Below are 24,453 nucleotides of genomic sequence, written 5' to 3' on the forward strand. Positions count from 1 at the left end.
TAGGGGAGCCGATCGAATTGTTTGGTTGAACCTTAAATCCATGGGATCCACACTATTCATATTTTATATTTGTAAGCTAAAGAATTCTTATAAAATGAACTTCAAGATGTAAAAACATAACATGAATACTATTCATTTCTTGAAAAATAATAATACAGAAACATGAATACTAAATAAAGGAGTTGTGTACTGCAGGATTTAAAAAAAAAAAGGTATATTTATATCTTATGAATAATGTTATATTCTCTTGTTATAAATTAATATATTTTTCGACTAACCTATAAGTTTATATATGAAAATAAAATAGATATAATATTATATGAAGTTTTGCGTAATGAAATGACTGAAATCCGTTTCTATTATTTTTATACCAAAAGAGATCTACTTCTGTTTCGATTGGGGGAAAAAAAAAACCCACTTGGAGCAATAGTCTTAGGTAGTATGGTTGGAAGTTATTGGTATAATAAGAGTAAAAGAAAGTATAATAAAGTAGGAGTACTATCAACTAACAAGTGGGCGATATTATCTGCAAAACTTGTATTTCGGTATCAATGATTTGTTGATTGGAAAAGTAGATATGGTTTAAATACAATTGATAAAGCCCAATTTTTATACATTTTATCCCACATTAAATTAGAATTTAAATGATAATTTTGAGCTTAATTAGATTTTTTATGCATTATTGGATAAATTGGTTGATTTTTGGATTTTGCATAAAAATTGATATTTTGGATTAAAAATATAGATATTTTGTGCTTTCCTATTTTTGATTTGGAATCAATTTTTCCTATTTCTTTGGAAACAAGTCTCATATTTTTAGAAAGATTAGTTTTAGAAAGTTTTGCAATTTCTTGCCTAATTTTTGTGCATATCTAATATTTAATTTTGATAGAGATTATATTATATTTGGATATAATCTACACTAATGGATGCACTTAAATTCTTGTAAGTTAAGAAAGAGCATATAGGAGATCCAATGGTGCAAGATTGTTTCTTGGGATTTAAACACAATCCAATGGCTAATATCAAGTGAGCCAATTAATTACTAATGGGCTTGAGCTTTAGATTCATAAAAATTTCCTTTTCTCCCATCAAAATATTTTCCTTATTTGAGAGGACAATTCAACGCCATATATCATATATATATCCCCTCATATATTTGATTGATGGAACGTCAATTCTCTCCTTTCAACATTATCCCATATATTCACCATATACCTCACGTCATTCACCCACAAAATTCAATCACCTCTATCTCCATTCATACACGCACAATTCCTCACCATCACCTTCAATTAATTCATGGCTATGGCATCTAACAACCTTGGAGGGGGAGATAATACCATGGAAGCTTAAGCTTATAGGGAGGCAACTTGGGAGGAGCATGGAGGAGACTAGAGCCTTGGGCTAGCACTTGAAGACCACAAGGGAGTGATGTTTCATTTATCTTTTTAATTCAAGGACTTGAATTGTTTAGTTTTAAATGAGTTCAAGTTGTAATTTTGTTGAGACAATTTAGTTCTAGATTGTCGATTTTATTCTTGGATTAAATTGATATTTGGATCTTATTTGTGCCAAGATACTTGTTGGAATTTATGTTTAGAACCTTTGCATTGTTAATTGAATTTATAATTGAGTTTTCATTATGAGTTTAATTATCAATGTGGTTTGAATTGCAAAATTTGGGTTCTTTTGCCTCTTAATTGTTTAATTAAGTTGGTTAATTGTCTAGTTGTTTAACTGGATGATTTCAAACATAATTTCCAGAATTAATTTGAGATATCTTCATTGGTTTTAATAAGCTTAATTGACCAACCTTATACTGTTATGAGTTCTCTAATGGTTTAAGGGTTTTTGAGATTAAGGGTTTCCTTTATTTCAAGTAGGTAATTAAGTTTATTAATTCCACTCTCTTATCACTTCCCTTTGGTTTAATTAACTGATTGAGGTTATGAAGGTTAAATCCATGCAAATCCTAAGTTGTCCCCTCTACTGTACTTGAAGAGAAATCTCTGAATTTTTACTTGTTAATTTTCTTTGCTTTCTAATTAATTCTCTTTATTCATTATTTTTATTTTCTTTCAAAAACCCCCCAAAAAATTGCATTGCATTCATTTAGTTTAATTTAATTTTCATATATATTTTAGGACATTTGCATCTTGCATTTAGAGTTAGAATTTTGCATTTTAGTTTAGGTCCAATTTATTGTATTTCTTTTATCTCCTAAATTTTTACCTAAAGAAACCCATAACTTGCTCCTTCGAAGTAATGACCTAGGTTGACCCTAAACTACAAATTAATTGAGACCCAGTTTAATTGAGTGCCTTGACGACAAAAGGCACCATCAACAATCAACTAATATTTTCTAATTATATGATCGAACAGTTGGCTGTTGCTAGTCTTTTTCAAAAAGTATGGTCAGATGAGTCATGACCAGACATATTTTTTCATGCATTACACAAATTTTAAAATTAAATGCATACTTTATGATTTACAAAAGCTGTTTCCGTAATGCCAATGAGGGATTTGGATCGTATTTGTTCATAAAAATAAAAGACAGTGCATATAATACATATTCAAGAAAAAAAATATAACTCTAAAGATAGAAAAAGCAGCAGAAAGTTAAGTACAAATTTGTTGCAATATCGTTTTTTGAAAGGAAAAAAAATTAGAGGGGTTCCTATTAACATTATGAAACTATAAGTAAGATTGAATTCACAATTTTCTACGCTTTCATTCCACTAAGTAGGTTATAAGAGTGGTGGTAGTTTATTTCCATATTCATGTGAATAATGCGATTTATAATTGCACTAAGCAAACCTCTTTTTCCCAATGTCAGCACCTAAAGTTTATCTCGATTCACAATCATGTCACAGAGAGATGGCGTGGGACAAAACTTACTACTATTCACAACAAGGATTCCTATCTCATTTGGCTGGACCCATGTTTTCCCCAGAAGTTCATCAATAGCTCCGAAAAACACAGTCTCTATCTCCTTCCTTGCCTTAACCAGACGTAATTTTGGTGGGTTCTCCAACAGAGCTTGAAGGAGGCACGTCTCAGGTCCCAAACCAGAGCTGTCTATAAATTTCTCCATTTGTTTCACATTCTCCTCTGAGGAAACTCCAACCCTCTTTATTGCTTCCACCATCATGTTCTTGGTGATGGCACAAGAATCGTTTGGTTTGCAGCAAGCAAAGCCTACTAAGTATACTTTACTTGGTTGTCTCTTCAAGTGATGAAAAAATGGCCAGGGTTAGGAGGAATAATGCAGAGAAGCAAAAGAGAACTGCTAGTGATGGTTTGAATTCATGATGAAGACAAGCAGAAGCTAAGCCTGCTACTAAGAAAGACTAAGCACTAGGTTCATCATGGTGGCGACAAAGCTACAGGCAATGACTTTGTTTGGTTGAACCTTATGTAGGCAAACAAATAAGATGAATGAATATTAATATTAATATTAATATTAATATAAAAAGTAGGGGAGCCGAATCGTTTGGTGGGACCTTGAATCCATGGGATCCACACTATTCATATTTTATTTTTGTAAGCTAAAGAATTCTTATAAAATCAACTCCAAGATGTAAAAACATAACATGAATGCTATTCATTTCTTAAAAAATAATAATACAGAAACATGAATACTAAATAAAGGAGTTGTGTACTGCAGGATTTTAAAAAAAAAAGGTATATTTATATCTTATGAATAATGTTATATTCTCTTGTTATAAATTAATATATTTTTCGACTAACCTATATGTTTATATATGAAAATACAATAGAGATAATATTATATGAAGTTTTGCGTAATGAAATGACTGAAATCCGTTTCTATTATTTTTATACCAAAAGAGAGCTACTTCTGTTTCGATTGGGAAAAAAACAAAAACCACTTGGAGCAATAGTCTTAGGTAGTATGGTTGGAAGTTATTGGTATAATAAGAGTAGAAGAAAGTGTAATAAAGTAGGAGTACTATCAACTAACAAGTGGGCGACATTATCTGCAAAACCTGTATTTCGGTATCAATGATTTGTTGGTTGGAAAAGTAGATATGGTTTAAATACAATCAACTAATATTTTCTAATTATACGAACAGCTGGCTGTTGCTGGGTCTTTTTCAAAGAGTATGGTCACATGAGTTATGACCAGACATATTTTTTCATGCATTACACAAATTTTAAAATTAAATGCATACTTTATGATTTACAAAAGCTGTTTCCGTAATGCCAATAAGGGATTTGGATCGTATTTGTTCATAAAAATAAAAGACAGTGCATATAATACATATTCAAGAGAAAAAATATAACTCTAAAGATAGAAAAAGCAGCAGAAAGTTAAGTACAAATTTGTTGCAATATCGTTTTTAGAAGGAAAAAAATTAGAGGAGTTGCTACTAACACTATGAAATTATACGTAAGATTGAATTCACAATTTTCTACGGTTTCATTCCACTAAGTAGGTTACAAGAGTAGTGGTAGTTTGTTGCCATATTCATGTGAATAATTCGATTTATAATTGCACTAAAGCAAACCTTTTCTTCCCCAGTGTCAGCACCTAAAGTTGATAATCAGGAGTCGAGACATATTGCCGAAACTAGAAAATAAAAATATCTTTAAAACATGGGAAAATCGGTGAAAAATCCATATTTAAAAATCTTATTGGGCGAAAGGGCACGATGTGTTTATATATACAGAAAAAATCAGTACTCTACCTGATTTTATATAGGGAAAGTACTGATACCCAAGTTTAAGTCATGTTAGCTAATAAAATTTGTAAGTCTGAATTTTCAATGATTTACCATGTCTCACATTTTTTTACAACCTATAAACCTATCTATGATACAGGAGTTCGTAACAAAAAAGAACTCTAAACCTACATGTGCAGAGAGCTTCAAAAAGATTTTGGGGAAAAAACGAAAGGGAAGGGGAAAATATTTGACAGACTAACAAAGAGGAAAATACTTGGTGTTAATTTCGCATGACTAGTTTATTTTGGGATAACAGCAACACAAGAATCACCTGATTTTTATTTTTCTGTTCCTAAGCACTGCCATCCTCCTACTAGAAGTAATTTTGTTCAAAATACTGTCAGATATTAATTATGAGTACCTCTTTTAATACAAATTTAAATTTTAATTCATCATGTTAGGAGGGTTAGCCTTTTGCTAGACCCAAGCTGTTTGTAACACGAGAATCACCAGTTAAAATTGCACGAAACATCACAAAGCTCAGTGACTCGTACAGAAACGGGCTTCAGAGAACATGGACTGGACTCACCAATAACATTGGCCCAGCGCTACTTATCCCAAAAATTAAATTTCAGGTCCTGTAATTGCACTTAATTTTTAAGTAGGTTCTTTTTTTTTTTAATTAGACACTCCATCTGGCCCTTATTATAAGTTTTAAATAATTATTTTGATGAATAAAAAACTGTTAGTTAAAATTAGTTAAAAACAATAAATAGATTAAAAATATGGTTTTGTTTTTAAAAATGTCCTTGTAATAAATGAAAAAGAATGAGAGAGGATGTGTGGGATACTGTGATTAAAAAAAGCATGATACATCAGAGAGAATAAATAATTTAAGAACAAAATTAGAAAAATACATTAAATATTAAGATAAATTTTAAATTGAAGCTCATAAAATAGACCACACTCCTTTCTAAATCTCAAATTTAAGGCTTATAAATAGGATCAAATAGAGTATTTATAGTTTGACCAAGTTTTAATTGTGTCTATGTTATTTTTATAGTTTCATCTAACTTAAAAAATTTACAGGTACCTAATTAAAAATCAATTAAAACTATAAGGACATGAGAAAAAGGAAAAAAACTAGAAGAACCTGATTTAAATCACGTGAAATTATAATGACCAAATGAAAAGGAAACAAATTAGAGAAATCTGATTAAAAATAAGATGAAACAGTAAGAACATAGCGATTGATGTTTTTCTACATTATTCATACATCTTCCTTGCGAAAAAGAACCAACTTGATTCTTCCTTTGGCTTCACAATAAGCCAATTCATGCCACGATGAACTCGAAGATATATTCCCAAATCTATACAGCGTCATCCACGAAGGCTCCACATCGCAATCTTGAAGCTCAAGACACTTCTGCATTGCATCTAGCACCGCCCTTCCTCCAGCATGAACACAAAAGTGCTCAAAAGCCAACTTGAAGTTCGGAACATAAGCTTCAATCTTCACCTTAAGATTCCATTTGGTATGAAACATAAAATGAAGAGTAAGAATTAGGATTAGGATTGAAACCATGTGTTAAAAAGATATTTAGCATGAGTGATTTTTTAACACTTGGGATTAGGCAATCTTATGCAAATGGTATTAGAGAATACTACCTTCCCCAGTAGTATTCTTTAATCCCATATATATGATTTGTCCAATCCTAAGTGTCAAATAATTACTCATACTAAACACTCTTTTAATAAAATTTTTCACTCTCAATTTCAATCCTTATCCTTTATTTTCCATGTTTTGTGTCAAACACAAACCTTAAAACCTTCCTTTCCACAAAATTTACAAGAAACTTCAATTTTTCTGAGAGAGGAAGGGCCAGTGGGGCAAGAGATGTGTGATGTGAGACTTGAGCCCTTGACCGGCAACATTCATGAGGTCTTTTGAGATCGCAACACCAATCTGTAGTTGCTCATCTTCTCTAGCCACAATTGTAGCTTCTGTCATCACACTACTACAAAAAAAAGAAAAAGAAGAGCTTTCATAATGCTAATTTATGGTAGTCATAAGAAAAAAATACTGTAAAAAACATGACAGTAATATTTTTGTAATTATAGGGAAGTAAATTTTACTTTTAAGGGCAGTTATTTAAAAAAAACCGCACTGAAAAGTTCTTTTAATGGTGGTTTTCTTAAAAACCGCTATTAAAAATACTTTTCATGGTTATTTTTTAAATAACTATCATAAAAAGCCTATTAGAATTTTAAAACCTTATTCATCACGCAATAGTTTTTACTTTTTAGAGTTAGAGTTCATATCTCCCATTACCGTCATTACTTGATTTTCTCCCTCCTCTTATCTTTGCTGGCATTTATTCGTTACTTCTATCATCTCCGCCATGTTCTTCCATCACCATCGCTGTTGCCGTCACCATCACCTCATCCTCTTCATTCTTATTTGTGAGTTTTTCACCCTTTCTCCTCCATTCTTTCCATAGGTTTCATAGTTTTTGTAGTTTGATTGTTTTCTTTAGTTTAAAATATGATGTCTGATCTGAGTTTAAATAGATTTTATTTTTATTCCTTTTTCTTTTTTAAACATACTTTAATACTTAAAAGCTTGAATAAATCTGATTTCTCTCTCCCTCATTTTGTAGATTAGAGTTTGACAGCATGAAATTCATGAATTTTATCAGATCTGAGTCTTTGATTTTACCTTTATTAAATCTTAGTGACTTTGTGAAGCTACATGGTGCTATTACAATAAACTAAAAAGTAAACAAACAAAAAAACTTTTCACGACGGTTATTTATATAACCGTCGTGAAAAGTCACATACTACGGCGGTTCTTAAACGCCATGAAATCCTCTACATTTTACATCAATGGCATATACATCACTCTCAAAACTACCTAAAAAGCTCATTTTAACTGCCTTTAAATGTTTTTTTTTGGTAGTAGTGTCGGAAGCCATGTGCGTACGAAGTGTGTTCATGATTTGGTACTTTGAACAAAGACGATCTGAAGGATGGTTGGACAAAATCAAAGCAGAACCACCCATGCGAAAGAGACAACCTGGGAGGATCATGGAGGGGTTCTTTCCCTTATACGCGCCCGAGGTTGAGTATTCAGTGCTCAGCACCATGGCGTATGAGTTAGGATGTGACTATGTTATGATAATATGAATGAAGCTCATGTGAGTATATATCAATATGATAAGTTTATGTCACCAAAACTGAGACTCTAAAAATATTAAATTTAAAATTAAGAGAATACGTACCTGAAGGAGGTGTTTGGCAAAGTCAATAGCAAGAACCCCAGCACTACATCCCGTGCCACTAAGATTATAGCACAATATCTTATGTCTGAGCTTATATCGATTCACAATGGTGTCACAGAGAGATGGTGCAAGGCAAAATACTGAACAATTCACAACAAGAATTCCTATATCCTTTGGTTGAACCCATGTTTTCTCCAGAAGTTCATTAATAGCGCTGAAAAATATAGCTTCTGTCTCTTTCCTTGCTTCAACTAGAGATGTATTTGTTGGGGTTTCCAATAAAGCCTGAGAAATGTACGTCTTAGGTCCTATGTCAGACTTATCTAAAATCTTCTTCGCAAGCTTCAAGCGCTGTTCTGATTCCAAAATGGTCTTCGCTCTTTCCAGCACCCTTTCCTTGGTGACAGCAGAAGAATCGTTTGGTATGTAGCATGCAAAGTCTACTTAGTATACTGGTCTTGGTTTTCTCTTAAAATGGTGATAAATGGCTAGGGTTATTAAGAGGAGAAATGTAGAGAAGCAAGAAACATGCAGGGATGATTGAAGATAATTGAACTTATGAATGAAAACAAAAGCCGAAGCTGCTACTATAGAAACGATACGAACAGTTGGCTCATAGTCTTAAAGGGTGCAGGATAAGCGCGGTGATGGCAGTTGAGAATTCTCCATTTTTTTGAGCTTATATATAGAGAAAAGTTAATTAGATGAAAATTACATTATTTTTTTGGTTATACCTAGGAGAAACTACGGGTTTTGTTTTTTGGTAGACTGGTTTGTTGAGCTAGATTATGAGATCATGTTTTGTATAAAGTTTTGGGGTGATTTATATTTTTCATGATTTGTAAATACTTTGATTAACCAAAATGTAACCAAATATGTTCATGTAGAAATCATATAACTATGGTTAAATATTTGTTAAAATGCATTGCCCCGTATTTAGTAAATTTAATGTATAATTAGAAGATATATATGCGCGCACGCATTAATAATTAGAAAAATTTATAATTTTAATTAAATAGTTTCCTATATAAGAATAAATATTTAATAAAATTAATAAAATTTGATAATAAGAAAATAAAAAAATATAACAACATCAAAACAGATACAATATAATTGTTTTACCACCCATATATGTATTAGTGATCGGAATCTTACATTTTTTTCTCAACAGAATCATCATACTCTGTCATACTCAATTGATGTATGGAATTTCTGCATGTTTTTAATTAAAAAAGTTATTTACAATCTTCTTTTGAATATAAACAATCAATAAGCTTCCTCTCAATTTTGGTGGTACGGTTTTAGTGAATGGGCTACCCCTAAGTAGTGCACATTAATTCATTTCAACTTATAAAGAATTGAATATCTGTTGAAATGTAGATTGTGATGTTTTATTTTGCACTTTCGTAAGGTAATCAGTAACTCACCGATGGATTAATTATGTTAAAAATATAATACTCTTCTTGTCTTTAATATAAAACCAATTTAACTAATTTAATTAGATTAAGAAAGTTAGGTAAATTAGTTAATTATAATAAATATAACATGTTTTTCTAAAATATTTTAATTATCTTTCTTATATCTTTCCTCTTTCTTATACTTCATTATGGTTGAGGAAATATTAATAGGAATGATTTAAAAAAATTAATAAATATGAGAAATTAATCTATATTTAGGGTTAAAACCAACTCTATAACTAGATTCTATATTAAGTATTAGAGGAGAACATAATATTGCACATTTTAATTCTTAAATGATAACATTCGACGACTGCATCCCTCTGGCCTTAAGTTATGTACTTGTCGTTAAAAACGGAAAAAACGAAGAAACTACCGAACCATGAAACCCATTATTACAAAGATAATTACGTTACTCACACAAATAAATTATTTGATATGAAAATCCCGTAGTGTGATGCTATAATCCTATGCAATACTACCTCCGGTCCTTAATATATGAATTAGTTTGATTTTCAATTTGGTTTTAAATATAATATCCCAATCCACTGTGTTCCTAATATTTATCTATTTTTAAGATATTTTTGTAGTAGTTACACATGTTAAATATTTTATCATATGGTAGCTCTAGCTAATATGCATGATTAACACGGGTATTTTAAAAAATACAACACCTATTTATTAGACATAACCAACTTATGTAATTTTTTAATCTAATCAAATTAGCCAACTAACTTGTATACTAAAAACCAAAGCTAGTATTATTTAATGGTTGTTGAAGTGTCCATAGGAAAAAGGCATTTATCAACCACGGAACCAAATCCGTACTCACTCTGTCCTATTTTAAAGTTATTCTTAATTATTTTGTATAAATCAGAAAAATTAGTTAATTATAAGTTAAAATTATCTCGTCTTTCAACAATATTTTTATTAAGGGCCCTATTGGAAAATAAATTGATTCATAGATCTGGTAAAATAAATTATAAATGCGCTGCGGATGTTAAAAAAATTTTAATTAAAAGCTTGTAAAAACTGTAGTTTCCACCATATAGGCCATTGAGGAGGAAAAGTGAAGAAAAGTGAGATGGCATTTTTGTCCGACCAAGTTTTTCCCAGTAAGAACACAGGTCATCCTTTATTGTATTTGTGAATGTTTGTCCTTTTTAAATTCATATTGCTCACATTTTGAATGACGTATTGACCATAGAAATAACGTTTAAACTCACATTTTGTAACATATATGAATTGCCACCCCAAGTATATCCTTTCCTGTGTGGTTATTGTTTTTTTCTTTTGGAAAAAACATAATGTCATTTATTCACTATAGCTTTTAATATATAATGACATCTTATTTGATGGAAAATTACATCTTGCCCTTTGATCTATATATCTCATTAAAATAATATCGTACGTATTTAAATTAAAACTTAAATATATAACAAAATATGTGAGGAAAATTAAAAAGCTAGTATCTTGATAGTATATATTGGATAAGGAAATATAAACATATTGATATTCTTTTATTGCACAGCTGAAAATTTGTTACTGCACCTTTTCATGTCATTCCAATTTTTTCTTTGACATAACTCATCATAGTTTCCTCAAGTCACTTTATACTTAAAACTAATTTATGTCAGACTGAATAAGTTAAGGTTAAAATCCTCCTAACAAATGTACTTTTCAAGATTTGAATTTGTGTTCTTACAAGAGTGAGACCACTAACTCTATCAACCAATAGCTTGTTAGTATGTCATTGCAGTTTTTTTTTTTAGGCACAGGCATCTTCCTATTGGAGGCAATTTTATTCGAGACACCGTTAGGCACTAAATGTGAACACATCTCCTAGCAAAAATTTAAATCTTGGTTCACTAAGAACTAGCCCTTTATGCTAAACTCAATCCATTAGCATGGCAATATATCATTCCAAATTTAATCCCACACTATAAATCATATTCAGACTTGATTTGGGGCATTTAGTTTCCTTTTCTTTTTCTTTTCCTTCGTATAAAAAAAGTGACCGGATGGATTTATATCAAAACGTACAGGAATTACAAATAACAGAATAGGAGAACTAATTTGGACATCTCTATAGTTTTCCTTAGTTTTTTTTTTCCGTTTTTAATTTATTGAATCTTCTGACCTTCTTCAGCACTTTGCTAAAATCAATCCTAAGTAGAATTGAGTTTGACCGCGCAATGGACCTTCAAGAACAAGGAGCAGGAGAAACCGAAGGGAGAAGTAAAATGTCTGAAGAATGGTGGGGAAGGAGTAGATGTAACGGAATTTTTCAACACTAACGCCAAAAAGTTAGAGGATCCAATTAAAAAAAAAAATCTTAACGACCTAATTTAAAACTGAGAAAAACTACAAGAATCTCTAAATTAATTATCCCTGCCAAAAATGAAAAACAAAGGAGGAGTTCCATTTTCAATACTTTGTGCATGGAACACACCTAATTACTTTTTTTCCTTCACTATTCTACTCGAGATTCTTATCAATAAAACAACTGTAGGAGTCAAGATTCGAATTCTCACATTTAATGTTTGACAGTATCTCGAATAGAATTACTTCTAATAAGAGGATATACGTACTTAGAAAAAAAATGAAAGGGATTGATAATGAATTTTTCAAATTTATTCATAGGATTATAATACACAATCAAGAGACTGCACATATATCATCTACTTTTTTTTTTTTGATAGTATATCATCTACTTTTTCAGCAACGCGTTAATACACATCATGCATCTTGTTATTATATTACGGTAATCTCTTGGAATACTTTTCCTCAAAGGATTGCAGTTAAAGGGGGTTAAAATTCCCAAATTTTATACTGGCAAAAAAAAAAAACCTCTAATTCCATGACAAAAGTGAGCACGAAATTGATAATGCAATGTTCAAATTTATTCATTGGAGTTTGGTAGAAACAATAAAGTCTCTGTCCCTTTCCTTGCCTCAACTAAAGACAACTTTAGGTGGGATCTCGGCCTCATAAGTTCCAAACCAGATATTTCTGGAATCTTCAAGACCTGCTCTTGGCTTCGTCCACTACAGTTTCGTTTGGTTTGTATAGCATACAAATTGAGTCTGCTTAGTATGCTTTTCTTGGCTGTCTCCTTGAGTGAAGAAAAATGCCTTCTAGGCTTATCAGGAGGAAAAATGCAAAGAACATAATATGGTGCCCATTTGGATTGGTGGTAAAAAAAGTAGCTTATTTTCAATTTGGCTTTTGAAAAAATTAGATTGGTTGATGTGATTTATATTTGGATTGGCTTTTGGAGAAGTTAGATTGGATACAAGTAGAAGTTGTTTGGATTATGATTGAATAAGCAAGTTTAGTTTGCAAAATTACTAAAATGGGTATGACTTCCATTCAATAATAAAAAATGAAAAAGAATGATCAAGTTACATAATATAATAATGTTAAATTATTTTAGTAAGGAGTAAGTTAAATTTAAATTTAATAAATAAAATATACTTAAATTAAAAATTATTATACAGTGAAGATAACAGTCAATGGAGTAGAATCATCCCACCTTTGATTGCTTCAATACCCAACAAACGTCGGCTTTCACTCCCTTGAAACAGTCACAGAACTCCTCTCTTCTTCCAGCTCGAAGAATAAACACCATGGGTATAGCGGCCATCAACTTCTTCATCTCTCTAAACTTGTGCTCATTTGTTCTTAGATCTGTGTTCCCTCAACTCCATATCTAGTTGCCCTCCAGCTCCTCATTTGTGCTCTGCTAGCCGTGAAAAATTAGAAGATGAACAGTGCATAACCAGTCTCGTCGGCCACTTGAAGAAGGTCCAATCGGTGAACTCTCCCTCTCCTAGCATGATGAAGACGAGGATCATTGCTCCCAAAGTTGCCTTAAAAGCACGATTTCATAAGCTATAAGCTGGAGAATCCTACTTCTTAAATCGGGCTTAAGAATCGCAGTTTTTGGCTATAAGTAAGATTGAACAAAAACTAAACCAAACATCCTATCAAGAAGCCAATCGTGCTTATGTCTTCTAAAGCTACTTAACTAGTGCTCAAACGCTCACCAAAACAGAGCCATGATAGGTTCATCATGTTGATGTTGAAGGTTAATTAATTAAGCAGCAATGGCGCTTGAAAATTCTCTATACGTACGTTTGAGATTAATAGTTGTTGAAATGTCCATATATATAATTATAGTTGAATAAGATATTCTTTAATTTTGAAATATACTATTTTAAACTCTGTAGTTTATATTAAATTAAAATATGTCCAATATATGTAAAATAAGAATGGAAATATTAAATTATTTTACTTGTTCATGTCAAAACAATCTACAAAACAAACAGTGCAGTGGTCAACTTTTGTCTTGTTTTAGTTCACCAATTGAGAACTTTTCTCTTTGTGGTACAACTAATTGAGAATTTTAAAAGTCGATTTGGATTAGCGGTAAGAAAAATAGCTTATTTTTAATTTGACTTTTAAAAATATTAGATTGAGAGACGATTAAATTGGGTAATATGATTTATGTTTGAATTGAATTTTATAAAGTTAGTTTATAAAATTAGATTGTGTAAAAAAATTGTTTCGATTATGATTAAATAAAAAGATAAGTGATAAGTAGGATAGGCCCATAAGTAGCTTTTAATAAGTTATAAATAGCCTTCTCTCTCTCTCTCTCTCTGTTTTTTTCCGCTTAAGCAACTGTGCTTCTGAATCTAACTTTTAATGCATAAGTAGGATAGGCCAAAAGTTCAGCCAAATAGGTGCTGAAATTTCAAAGGAACTTATGGCATGAGATAAGTAACTTTTAAGCCCCTAGAAGCTCTGCCAAACAGACTCTAAGCAGCAATGAGGATAATTTTATTCAATACAAAGCTCATGATGTTCTTCGGAGCTATATAATAAAATGGAATAAGGTTTATTTTTTCCCCCAAAAGTTTTCACGTAGAAGCTATGAATATCCAGAAGTTTTTTTTAGGAGTAATGTCGCATGAAAGTATTAAAATTGGAGCAATGTGCCATTTTTTAACACCCACTCACGTTGACCGTTAATTTTGACCACAATTTCCTACGTGGCAGCTGCATCATTCTCACCTCTCCATCCCGTCAACACACCTTATCATCTCTCATTTTTCTCTCTTCGTCATTCAATGTTTTTCTGCTTCCTCCCTCTCTTCTCCCCATCAATTCTATCAGCACACACACCGTCCATTAAGTCCATCAGCGCACACACCGTCCTACTTCCATGAAAAGAGTAATGGACATTTCGCCTTGGTCTTCTACTCCGACCTCTAGATCAGTGCGCGCTTTGTCAGACACAGACCTGGCGGCCGAAGCCGAGACTACGCTTGGATGCAACCCTCAGCATCCTCTCCAAGACTCAGACTTTCTCTCTCAAAGCCAGCAAGACGGCACAATGGAACGACGACATCGACCTTCTCAGGTTCACCTACAATGGTAATGATGTGGTACTCCCAGAAGGCTCTCTAAGTGGAATTCTCTGGAACAAGACATCAAGGGGGAGAGGGTGGCGACTAAGAATAGCACGATCGTGATGATAAAGGACGTAGCTGAAATTATGGGGGACGTGGTGCGGTGATGAAGGAAGACGACGGCGTTCACAGCTGCTAGTTGCCTTCAGATGACTGCTTTGCCCACTTAGAAGTTCAGTTCAGGTTGTAGTGGGAAAGACCTATAGGCCAGATTTTGAGAAACCAGGAAAGCCCGGAGTGGCTATGCCGGTGGTGGGTGGGGAAGACAAGTATAGAACTGCATTACGTTGATGTAACTTTTTCAATTTGTTCAGAGCCATACTTTCAATGTATTTTGTTCACTCTGCCCCACCGTCTCTCTTCTCTCTCTCATCAACACAGCGATGCCAGCGTAGCAGAGATCAAGGTAATTGGCTTTCTAGCTCTTAATCAGCAGTGGCTGTTGAGTGAGACCATAGGGGAGGAAGACGAGATTCATTAAGGACTGGGGAGGGATGGTGATGATGAACTTGATAGGGAGAAGAGAGAGAGAGGAAGTAGTGAAGGAGTGAATGAGGGAGAGAGAAAACGAGAGACGCTGAAGCGTGTTGATGAGATGGAGAGGTGAGAATGGTGCAGCTGCCACGTAGGAAATTGTGGTCAAATTAACGGTCAGCGTGACAGGGTGTTAGAAAAGGGCGACAATATGATGCTCCAATTTTAATACTTCCGGGAGTTGCTCCTCAGCCCAATGTTTTCTTCTTCCTCCTTTTTTTTTTTTTAAAAAACAAAGAAACGTGCAAGCCCAACATGCATTTTCATAATATCTCTTGACTAAAAGAAAAAAAATACTACACCAATAGAGGTTGGGTTTAGCTGAAGGTATTAATCCCTTATAATATGGCGAATTAATATTTGAATTCCTGCTAGAAAATGTGTTTGCATTTAGCACTCGATAGTGTCCTATTTATTAGTAATATATTTTTGGGTTATTAGAATTTTAAAAAATTAAGAAAAACTCATTTTGACTAGTTTTCTAATGGGTCACTTTTTGGCCAATGTTGGATGTTTCAAACTAGACATATGGTTGGCTATTAAACATAAGACAGTTAGCTATGAACGCATGCACCGAATTCTAAAAAACTACTTGTATGCTAAAAATAGGGGAAAATGACATTAAGGTCTCATGGAGAAGAAAACACATCAAATAGGTCTCCTGAAATCTCATAATTTTTCTGAAGTCCTAAAGGGACCTCAATGCAATTTTCAGAATCCACAAATTACTGTCTTGCCCTGCCTCTGCCATCAGAAACAAAACGAGAGAAGTTCATTTGGCTGAGGAGTTCCTGTGCAATATGCTTAAGAGAGAAGACATAAGGAAAGAGGGAAGGAGCCATTGATGATGAAATATCTTCTCCATTACCATTAGTGAACTCCAAAGAGCTTCCATGTGAATCTCCATAAATGTTCAGGTGTGGAACTTTCTTTCCTCTCCTCTCCTACCTTTCTTGACAGATTGTGCATTTGTTTGGGAATGAGAAATCAAAAAATCGTTTTTGTCTTTTTGGGTTGCTTGTGGGTGGTTTTGAAAATGGGATTCACAAGTTAATCAATAGAAAAGCTGTGTTTTTTGTTGGTGTGTGTTAGTGATTTAAGTTGGGTGTGTACGGTGATCATGGGTGCTCTATTTTTGGGTTGCTTGTGGGTGATTTTGCTCTGTTTTGATGTTAGTTCAGTGGCAAAGGAAGAAGAAGATGAAGGTTAGTGTGGGTGAAAACCCTTAGGACGAAATGGGATATTGTGCTGTCAATCAGGCCGCGATAATTGTCAATGTATGCCACAACACTTGTCAATATAGCTCCTTAAGTTGTCAATGACAGTTGCGTGCTTCTTGATGCAGGTTTCAGTTACTGATGACGAGTACGTCTGAAAAACATCTATTTTGCTTTGTTCACATAGGGGAAAGTTTATAAATGATGGAGAAGATGATATGAGATATGTGGGAGGTAGTGTAAGAACAACAAATATAAAGGATGGCACAAGTTATGAAGAATTGAAGAAAATTATATCATCAATTGCTGGAGAAGAAAGTAACTCATTTCTTTTGAAATTCTACATTCTGTATAGCTCAACAGCACTCAGCGTAGAAATTAACAACTTGAGTTATCCAAAATAACAATTAATATAATAGGAGTTAATGACAAGTGATATTAACAATTTCATAACAAATAAATGTGTGAATATTAACAAGTGATATTCAAAATTTTTACAACTGAACGTGTCATTTATTTATAATGTTAAGTAATATTTGCATTAAAATATAATTATTAAGAAGAAGGTGTTACTCAAATTTATATTCAATTGATAAGGGACAGTGCCTTCATTAACAAGTCACAGTGCTCCATTGGCAAGTCACAGTGCTACTATTGACAAGTCATAATGCCACAATTGACAAGTCAGTGTGCCACGATTGACAATTGATAATTCACCGCGGCATCTGACCATATCCGCCGCGGCTCCCCTATCTGTTCCAAGGAGCTGTCATTCTGTGTAAGGCGTCACGGCTCCTGATCATATCCGCCGCGGCACCCAACCCTTTTAAGAAGTTATTCGATAAACAACAAGTGACAGTGCTACTATTGACAAGTCAGTGTGCCACTATTAACAAGTCATAATGTCACCATTGACAAGTTATAATGCTACCATTGACAAGTCAGTGTGCCGCCATTGACAATTGATAATTCGTTGCGACGTCTGACCATATCCGTCGCGGCTCCCCCATCTGTCCCAAGTAGCTGTCATTCTGTGTAAGGCATCGCGGCTCCTGATCATATTCATTGCGGCACCCAATCGTTTTAAGAAGTTATTCGACGAACAACAAGTCATAGTGCTACCATTGACAAGTCAGTATGCCACTATTGATAAATCATAGTGCCACTATTGACAAGTCATAGTACTATCATTCACAGTTCGACCATTGATAAGTCATAGTGTCACCATTGACACTTCATTAATAATGATTATATATGACAATATAACCAAAATATAATATGATAAAGTGATTGAAAATATCATATGATACTAAAACATGTTAAGTAACTTGAATTCATATTGTTAACAACTTATATTAGCAAATTAATTGACAAGTCCCAGTGCTCTATTGATAAGTCATAACAGGTCTAATGACAATACAGGGTGCAGGTAATGACAACTAAAATGATAGCAGAATCTAATATACCAATTCATAGCCAACTTTCATTTATACCTTTATATATATAAAACTACACCTATTTCACAATCCATCCCAAAAAAAACATAGGGGTTGCATATAATTACAAAACTAACTATTGGTGTGTATCCATGTACAAAAAAATTCCCTTCACACAATTGAGAATTTCAGAAGAAATGAGTTGCTTTCTTGTCCAACAATTGATGATACAATTTCCTTCAATTCTTCATAACTTGTGCCCTCCTTTACATTGGTTGTTCTTACACTACCTCCCACATATCTCATATCATCTTCTCCAGCATTTATAAACTTCCCCCTATGTGAACAAAGCAAAATAAATGTTTTCCAGACGTACTCGCCATCAGTAACTTAAACCTGCATCAAGAAGCACGCAACTGTTATTGACAACTTAAGGAGCTGCATTGACAAGCGTCGCGGCACACATTGACAACTATTGCGGCTTGATTGACAACACAATATCCCATTTCGTCCTAAGGGTTTTCACCCACACTAACCTTCATCTTCTTCTTCCTTTGCCACTGAACTAACATCAAAACAGAGTAAAATCACCCACAAGAAACCCAAAAACAGAGCACTCATGATCATCCTACACACCCAACTTAAATCACTAACACACATCAACAAAAAACACAGCTTTCCTATTGATTAACTTGTGAATCCCATCAGTAACTTAAACCTGCATCAAGAAGCACGCAACTGTTATTGACAACTTAAGGAGCTGCATTGACAAGCGTCGCGGCACACATTGACAACTATTGCGGCTTGATTGACAACACAATATCCCATTTCGTCCTAAGGGTTTTCACCCACACTAACCTTCATCTTCTTCTTCCTTTGCCACTGAACTAACATCAAAACAGAGTAAAATCACCCACAAGAAACCCAAAAACAGAGCACTCATGATCATCCTACACACCCAACTTAAATCACTAACACACATCAACAAAAAACACAGCTTTCCTATTGATTAACTTGTGAATCCCATTTCCAAAACCACCCACAAGCAACCCAAAAAGACAAAAATGATTTTCTGATTTTCCATTCCCAAACAAATGTACAATCTATCAAGAAAGGTAGGAGAGGAGAGGAAAGAAAGTTCCACACTTGAACATTTGTGGAGATTCACATGGAAGCTCTTTGGAGTTCACTAATGGTAATGGAGAAGATATTTCATCATCAATGGCTCCTTCCCTCTTTTCCTATGTCTTCTCTCTCAAGCATATTGCACAGGAATTCCTCACCCAAATGAACTTCTCCTGTTTTGTTTCTGATGGCAAGGGCAGGGCAAGACAGTAATTTGTGGATTCTGAAAATTGCACTGAGGTCCCTTTGGGACGTCAGAAAAATTATGAGATTTCAGGGGACCTATTTGATGTATTTTCTTCTCCATGGGACCTTAATGTCATTTTCCCTAAAAATAGAGGCTTTCCTGCTGAATCTAGGAATTTTGAGAAGCAACCTTAATAGGGAATTCATGAGTAACATAAATACCACTTCTACTAAAATAGGCTTCTCCTGCTCCATTTACTTCTCCGGTCTTTAATATAAGACCCAATTGTTGAGTTGGTTGGTCCTAAATATAAGACCTATTTCTAATATTTATCAATTTTCTCTAAATTACTCCTATGATACTCCCTCAACCATAATTAAGTATAAGAGAAAGATGGGATATTAAGAAAGATGATTATGATATTTTAGGAAAAACGTGTCATATTTCTTATAATTAACTAACTTATCTAACTTTCTTAATCTAATCAAATTAGTTAAGTGAGTCTTATATTAAGGACCGGAGGAGTATTATCTAATGAGCTTTGAAAAGCATAGACATTAAGAAAGGAATTCACCACATGAACAACGTAAAATCCGCTTGTGCTAAGCCAGGGTCCTCCTTCTTTCTTCCCTTGGCTGATTCAGCTGTTCAATCTAAGAGTTTTGAGAGGCAGCAGCATTGACAGGAAATTCATGAATGTCACGAGTCCATGCATTCTTTAATGAACCTGAATCAATATTGTCCAATGCGACCCACGCTGCACTATTACACTTAAATCCTAACCCAAATGCTAATTTCCAGATTCTGTCATCTTTCTTGATTCTTCCTTTGGCTTCACAATAAGCCAACTCATACCACACACAACTTGAAGATGTATTCCCAAACCTGTAAAAAGTCATCCTTGAAGGTTCTATGTCCCAATCTTCAAGCTCAAGACTCTTATGCATTGTATCTAACACTGTCTTTCCTCCAGCATGAATACAAAAGTGCTCAAAAGCCAACTTAAAGTCTGGAACATAAGCTTCAATATTCATTCTAAAAACCTTCCTTCCCACAAACATTATTAGAAACTAGAATTTTTCTGAGACAGGAAGGACCAATGGGGCGAGATGTGATATGAGACTTGAGGACTTGGCCTGCAATGTTCATGAGGTCTTTTGAGATGGCAAAACCAATGTGTTGTTGCTCATCTTCTTGTTGTTGGACACAGTTGTAGCTTCTGTCATGGGAAGCCATGTGGGTACAAAGTGTGTTCATGATTTGGTACTTGGAACGATGACGATCTGAAGGAAGGTTAGAGAGAAGAGAAGCAGAACCACCCATGCGAAAGAGACAGTTGACGAGGAGCATTGAGGGGTTGTTGCCTAAGTATAAGCTTGAGATTCCACTTTCAGTGCTCGGCACCATGGCGTACGAGTTAGGACGCAAGTGTTATCACATAATGGAATTTAAGAATTTCTCTTAGATATTTATTATTTTTACTTAAGCTCTATTATCCGCCAAAAATAAAAATTAGAGAGAAGTCTTCCATTGAAAATTTTATTAGTAAAAAGGACTTGACAATTTTTGAAAAAATTGCCACAAGGTCCCACCACAGAAAGATCTCTTAAAATCATTAAATTACTCTAGAGTCCTAAGAGAACTCATTGCAAGAGATTTTATTTGTTTAATTATCAAACTATCCTTATTTTTTTAAATATGTGTTAATAATTGAAAGAGCAATTGTTAACAACTCAAGGTATAATGATTAACAATTATCACGACGAGTATTAATAATATTTTCTTAGCACATCACAAAAATATAATATATGAATTGTCAATATCTACTATAATAATTATTAATTATTATACTTTAAGTTGTTAATGATTATTCTTTAAGTTATCAATAAGCTCTATTATCCACCAAAAAGAAAAATTAAGGAGAAGTCTTCCATTGAAAATTTTATTAGTAAGAAGGAGATAAATTTTTATACAATGAGCATATCAGTACTCAGAAAAGTTTAAATTGTTGATACTATGATTTATGTCCTTCTTATCAATAAAATTATCAATGAAAATTTTTTCCCAATTTAATATGATATGTTAGCTAATGTCTTAAACATAAGCATTTAAGATTTTGAAGTTTAAACCCATTAGACCGACGACACCCTTTTACATAATGGAATTTAGATTTTTTTTATATTTATTATTTTTACTTAAGCCATATCAGCCCAAAAAGGAAAAAAAGAACTTAAGCCCCAATTAAAAATTGCTTTTTATGTAATTTTAATTGCTACAACTTACACGCTTTTTAATATTATTTATTTATTTACAATAATATTTACACATTTAGGTTCATGAGTAGTTTCACATTAATTTAAACGATAATTATGACATTAATGATAGGAGCTACCATCCCACAATTCTTATAACTACCTAAACTAATTAATCGAAGACACATCACATCGTCATTACAAGACCCACAAACAATTAAGTGGCGGCCACTCCATCGGCTGCTTTCATTCTATTTTAACCAATACATTTAAAAAATATTGGACATATATTAATGTAACACAACAACATATATATTGATATACTGGAAAAGATGTAACGCAACAATATATATACTGACAGAATTTCATGACAAAAATTATTGCATTAAAAATAATTTAATTTAAACTTGATCTCGTAGCATTGACTTTCAAGCCAGATCAGAGATTAAATTGATTTTTCAATAACAATATGTTAACATGTGATGCGTGTAAATAAATGTATAATTGTTATAGCTAACAACACGAGTTTTATTTTTTAAAAAAAATCATTTTTTAGTTTTACTTGAAAATAGTTAGCAAAAAATATAAATAAATGCAAACACGTGCAACTTATATTGTGTTATCTGAATGATGTGAGTATAGAACGTCATGACTCGACTTCACAAGATCAATTTTTCCCCTAAAAAGTACTCGTACACTCTTACGTACTTTATTAGAAGATTGATAACAAAAACATAAATAATTGCTCACAGCTCTAACCAATATTAGATCGCTGGTTAAAAAAAAAAAAATCCAATGTTGGATCGCATTAAAAATATGGATATACTTTATCCATATCAACTTATCTAAATCATTGATTGCATGAAGTACCATTTTTTAACATTAAAAATACTTATCCAAATTATCGATATAGAATTCAACAACTTATCTACTGAAAAAAAAAGATCAAATAATTTAAACTATAAGCCTCGGTTACCAACATTGAAACTAGAAAGAACTAAATTTAAAGAAAAACAAGAAGCATCATCAAAATAAATTTTTGAAAAATTAATAAAGCATGTGCGTACGCTTTTTCCCATTCTTTTTCTTCCCTTCCCCGCCGCACATAGTCTCTTTCACTATATTGTGTATATCTAAAGGTTAGCATACATTTTCGGGTTCAACAACGATGTTCAAGCCAAAAGTTTGGAAGGCATAACATGGCGCAAGTTCAATATTGTGAAGCAGTATTATTATTTACGCGTTTAAGTTTGGAGCCAGCTCAAGGAGTAGTTATGAGTATGAGTATAAAATAAGAGCCTGTCCCAAAAGACTAGTTTATTGGGTTAGAATAAACTTATAAATCATACTGCACTTCTAATATTTTCAAATGTATGGTTTATAAATCATAACAATACACCTCGTTCGAGAGCCAATATCCCTCCAAGTGGCTCTACTCCATAGCACTTTAAATTTATTCAATTGCCTATAAAAACACTTTGTGGGTAGCCTTCTCTATGAGCATCGGCCTCTTCATCAAAACATGTAGAAAGCCAAAGAAAGAGCGCATCCCAAAGGAACACTCATGTTATAATGTACAAGTCCAAAGGAAGTGCAGGTCTTAAAGGATATTAATTAGTCTGTAGGGTGGGAAAGCCCCTTAAAATTAATTATGAACCACATCCCACTTGTGAGGCTCTCTAATACAGGACTCATGCCACAGGACTTGTAGGTTTTACATGAAAAATTAATGTGTTCAATCATGCGTTTAATTGAAACAACATCGTTAAAATCAAGAGTACGAGAATATACCTGAAGGAGGCGTTTGGCAAAGTCAACAGCGAGAACCCCAGCACTACATCCCATGCCACTAAGGTCGTAGCACAATACATTATCTCTGAGCTTATATCGATTCACAATCCTATCACACAAAGACGGTTCCGGACAAAACGTACTGCAATTGATGACGATAATTCCTATATCCTTAGGTTGGACCCAATATGTTTTCTACAGAAGTTCATCAACAACTGCGAAAAACACACTCTCTATCTCCTTCCATGCTTCAACCAGAGACGCCTTCGGATCTCCAATAGAGCTGGAACTGTGTAGGTCTTAGGTCTCACGCCTGACTTTTCAAAAATCTTAATGCAACGCTTCAAGTTCTCCTCTGATAAATTCCCAACCTTCTTTGCTCTTTCCACCAACATGACCTTTGTGACGGCACAAGAATCTTCTGGTTTGTAGCATGCGAAGTCTGCTAGGTTTACCTTCGTTGGTTGTCTCTTCAAGTGATGGAAGATGATGGCTAGGGCTAGGAGGAATATTATTGCAGAGAAGCAAGAAACCATTAGATCTGGACGAAGATAGTTGAACTGGTGAATAGAGGCAGAAGATGAAGCTGCAACTAAAAAGGAAATGAGCGGTACGTTCATCATGATCTTGAACGAAGGAGGCCAAGTAGTAGCGGTAGTACTTGAGAATTCTCTTTGTGGGATCCAGTTTCGCTGCTGAGCGGGCGATGAGCACCGTATGCTCATCACCGAAACGCAGTGTTCTACTAGTTAAGGAAGAAATCCTGGGCATTGAATGCGTGATAATCCTGGTGATATGCACAAAAATTTTCATTTTTTTTCTATTAATTCCAAATATTTAATAAAATATAGTTATTCTTCAAATATTAATTCCAATATAGATGCATACATCAGTCCCAGATATAAGAATAGTTAAAGATTCAATTTGATTATAAATATGAGATCTTAGTTAATTTTGTTTCCCATATTTATTCTTCTTTTTTTCTTACAAAGTTGTCTATATGGTGAT

At 33.4% G+C, this 24,453-nt stretch overlaps 1 protein-coding gene and 3 pseudogenes across 1 annotated transcript; 1 reads left to right on the forward strand and 3 right to left on the reverse strand.

Moving 5' to 3' along the window:
- Positions 1 to 2,842: 2,842 nt before the first annotated feature.
- On the reverse strand, positions 2,843 to 3,151 carry LOC114717034 (3-ketoacyl-CoA synthase 20-like). Its single transcript, XM_028902110.1, has one exon. It carries the CDS (start codon positions 3,149 to 3,151, stop codon positions 2,843 to 2,845), a length of 309 nt encoding a protein of 102 aa, XP_028757943.1.
- Positions 3,152 to 5,958: 2,807 nt separating this feature from the next.
- Positions 5,959 to 13,084, reverse strand: LOC114717035 (3-ketoacyl-CoA synthase 2-like; annotated as a pseudogene).
- Positions 13,085 to 13,535: 451 nt separating this feature from the next.
- Positions 13,536 to 15,194, forward strand: LOC114717036 (uncharacterized; annotated as a pseudogene).
- Positions 15,195 to 16,609: 1,415 nt separating this feature from the next.
- On the reverse strand, positions 16,610 to 24,170 carry LOC114717038 (3-ketoacyl-CoA synthase 2-like; annotated as a pseudogene).
- Between the last annotated feature and the right edge of the window lie 283 nt (positions 24,171 to 24,453).

The sequence above is a fragment of the Neltuma alba genome, unplaced genomic scaffold (genome assembly GCF_004799145.2).
Source record: "Neltuma alba isolate B1F8T4 unplaced genomic scaffold, ASM479914v2 tig00011705_pilon, whole genome shotgun sequence".
Classification (NCBI taxonomy): domain Eukaryota; kingdom Viridiplantae; phylum Streptophyta; class Magnoliopsida; order Fabales; family Fabaceae; genus Neltuma; species Neltuma alba.

Coding starts and splice junctions, on each gene's coding strand:
- LOC114717034 (XM_028902110.1), bottom strand. CDS start 3,151: ATGGTGGAAGCAATAAAGAGGGTTGGAGTTTCCTCAGAGGAGAATGTG.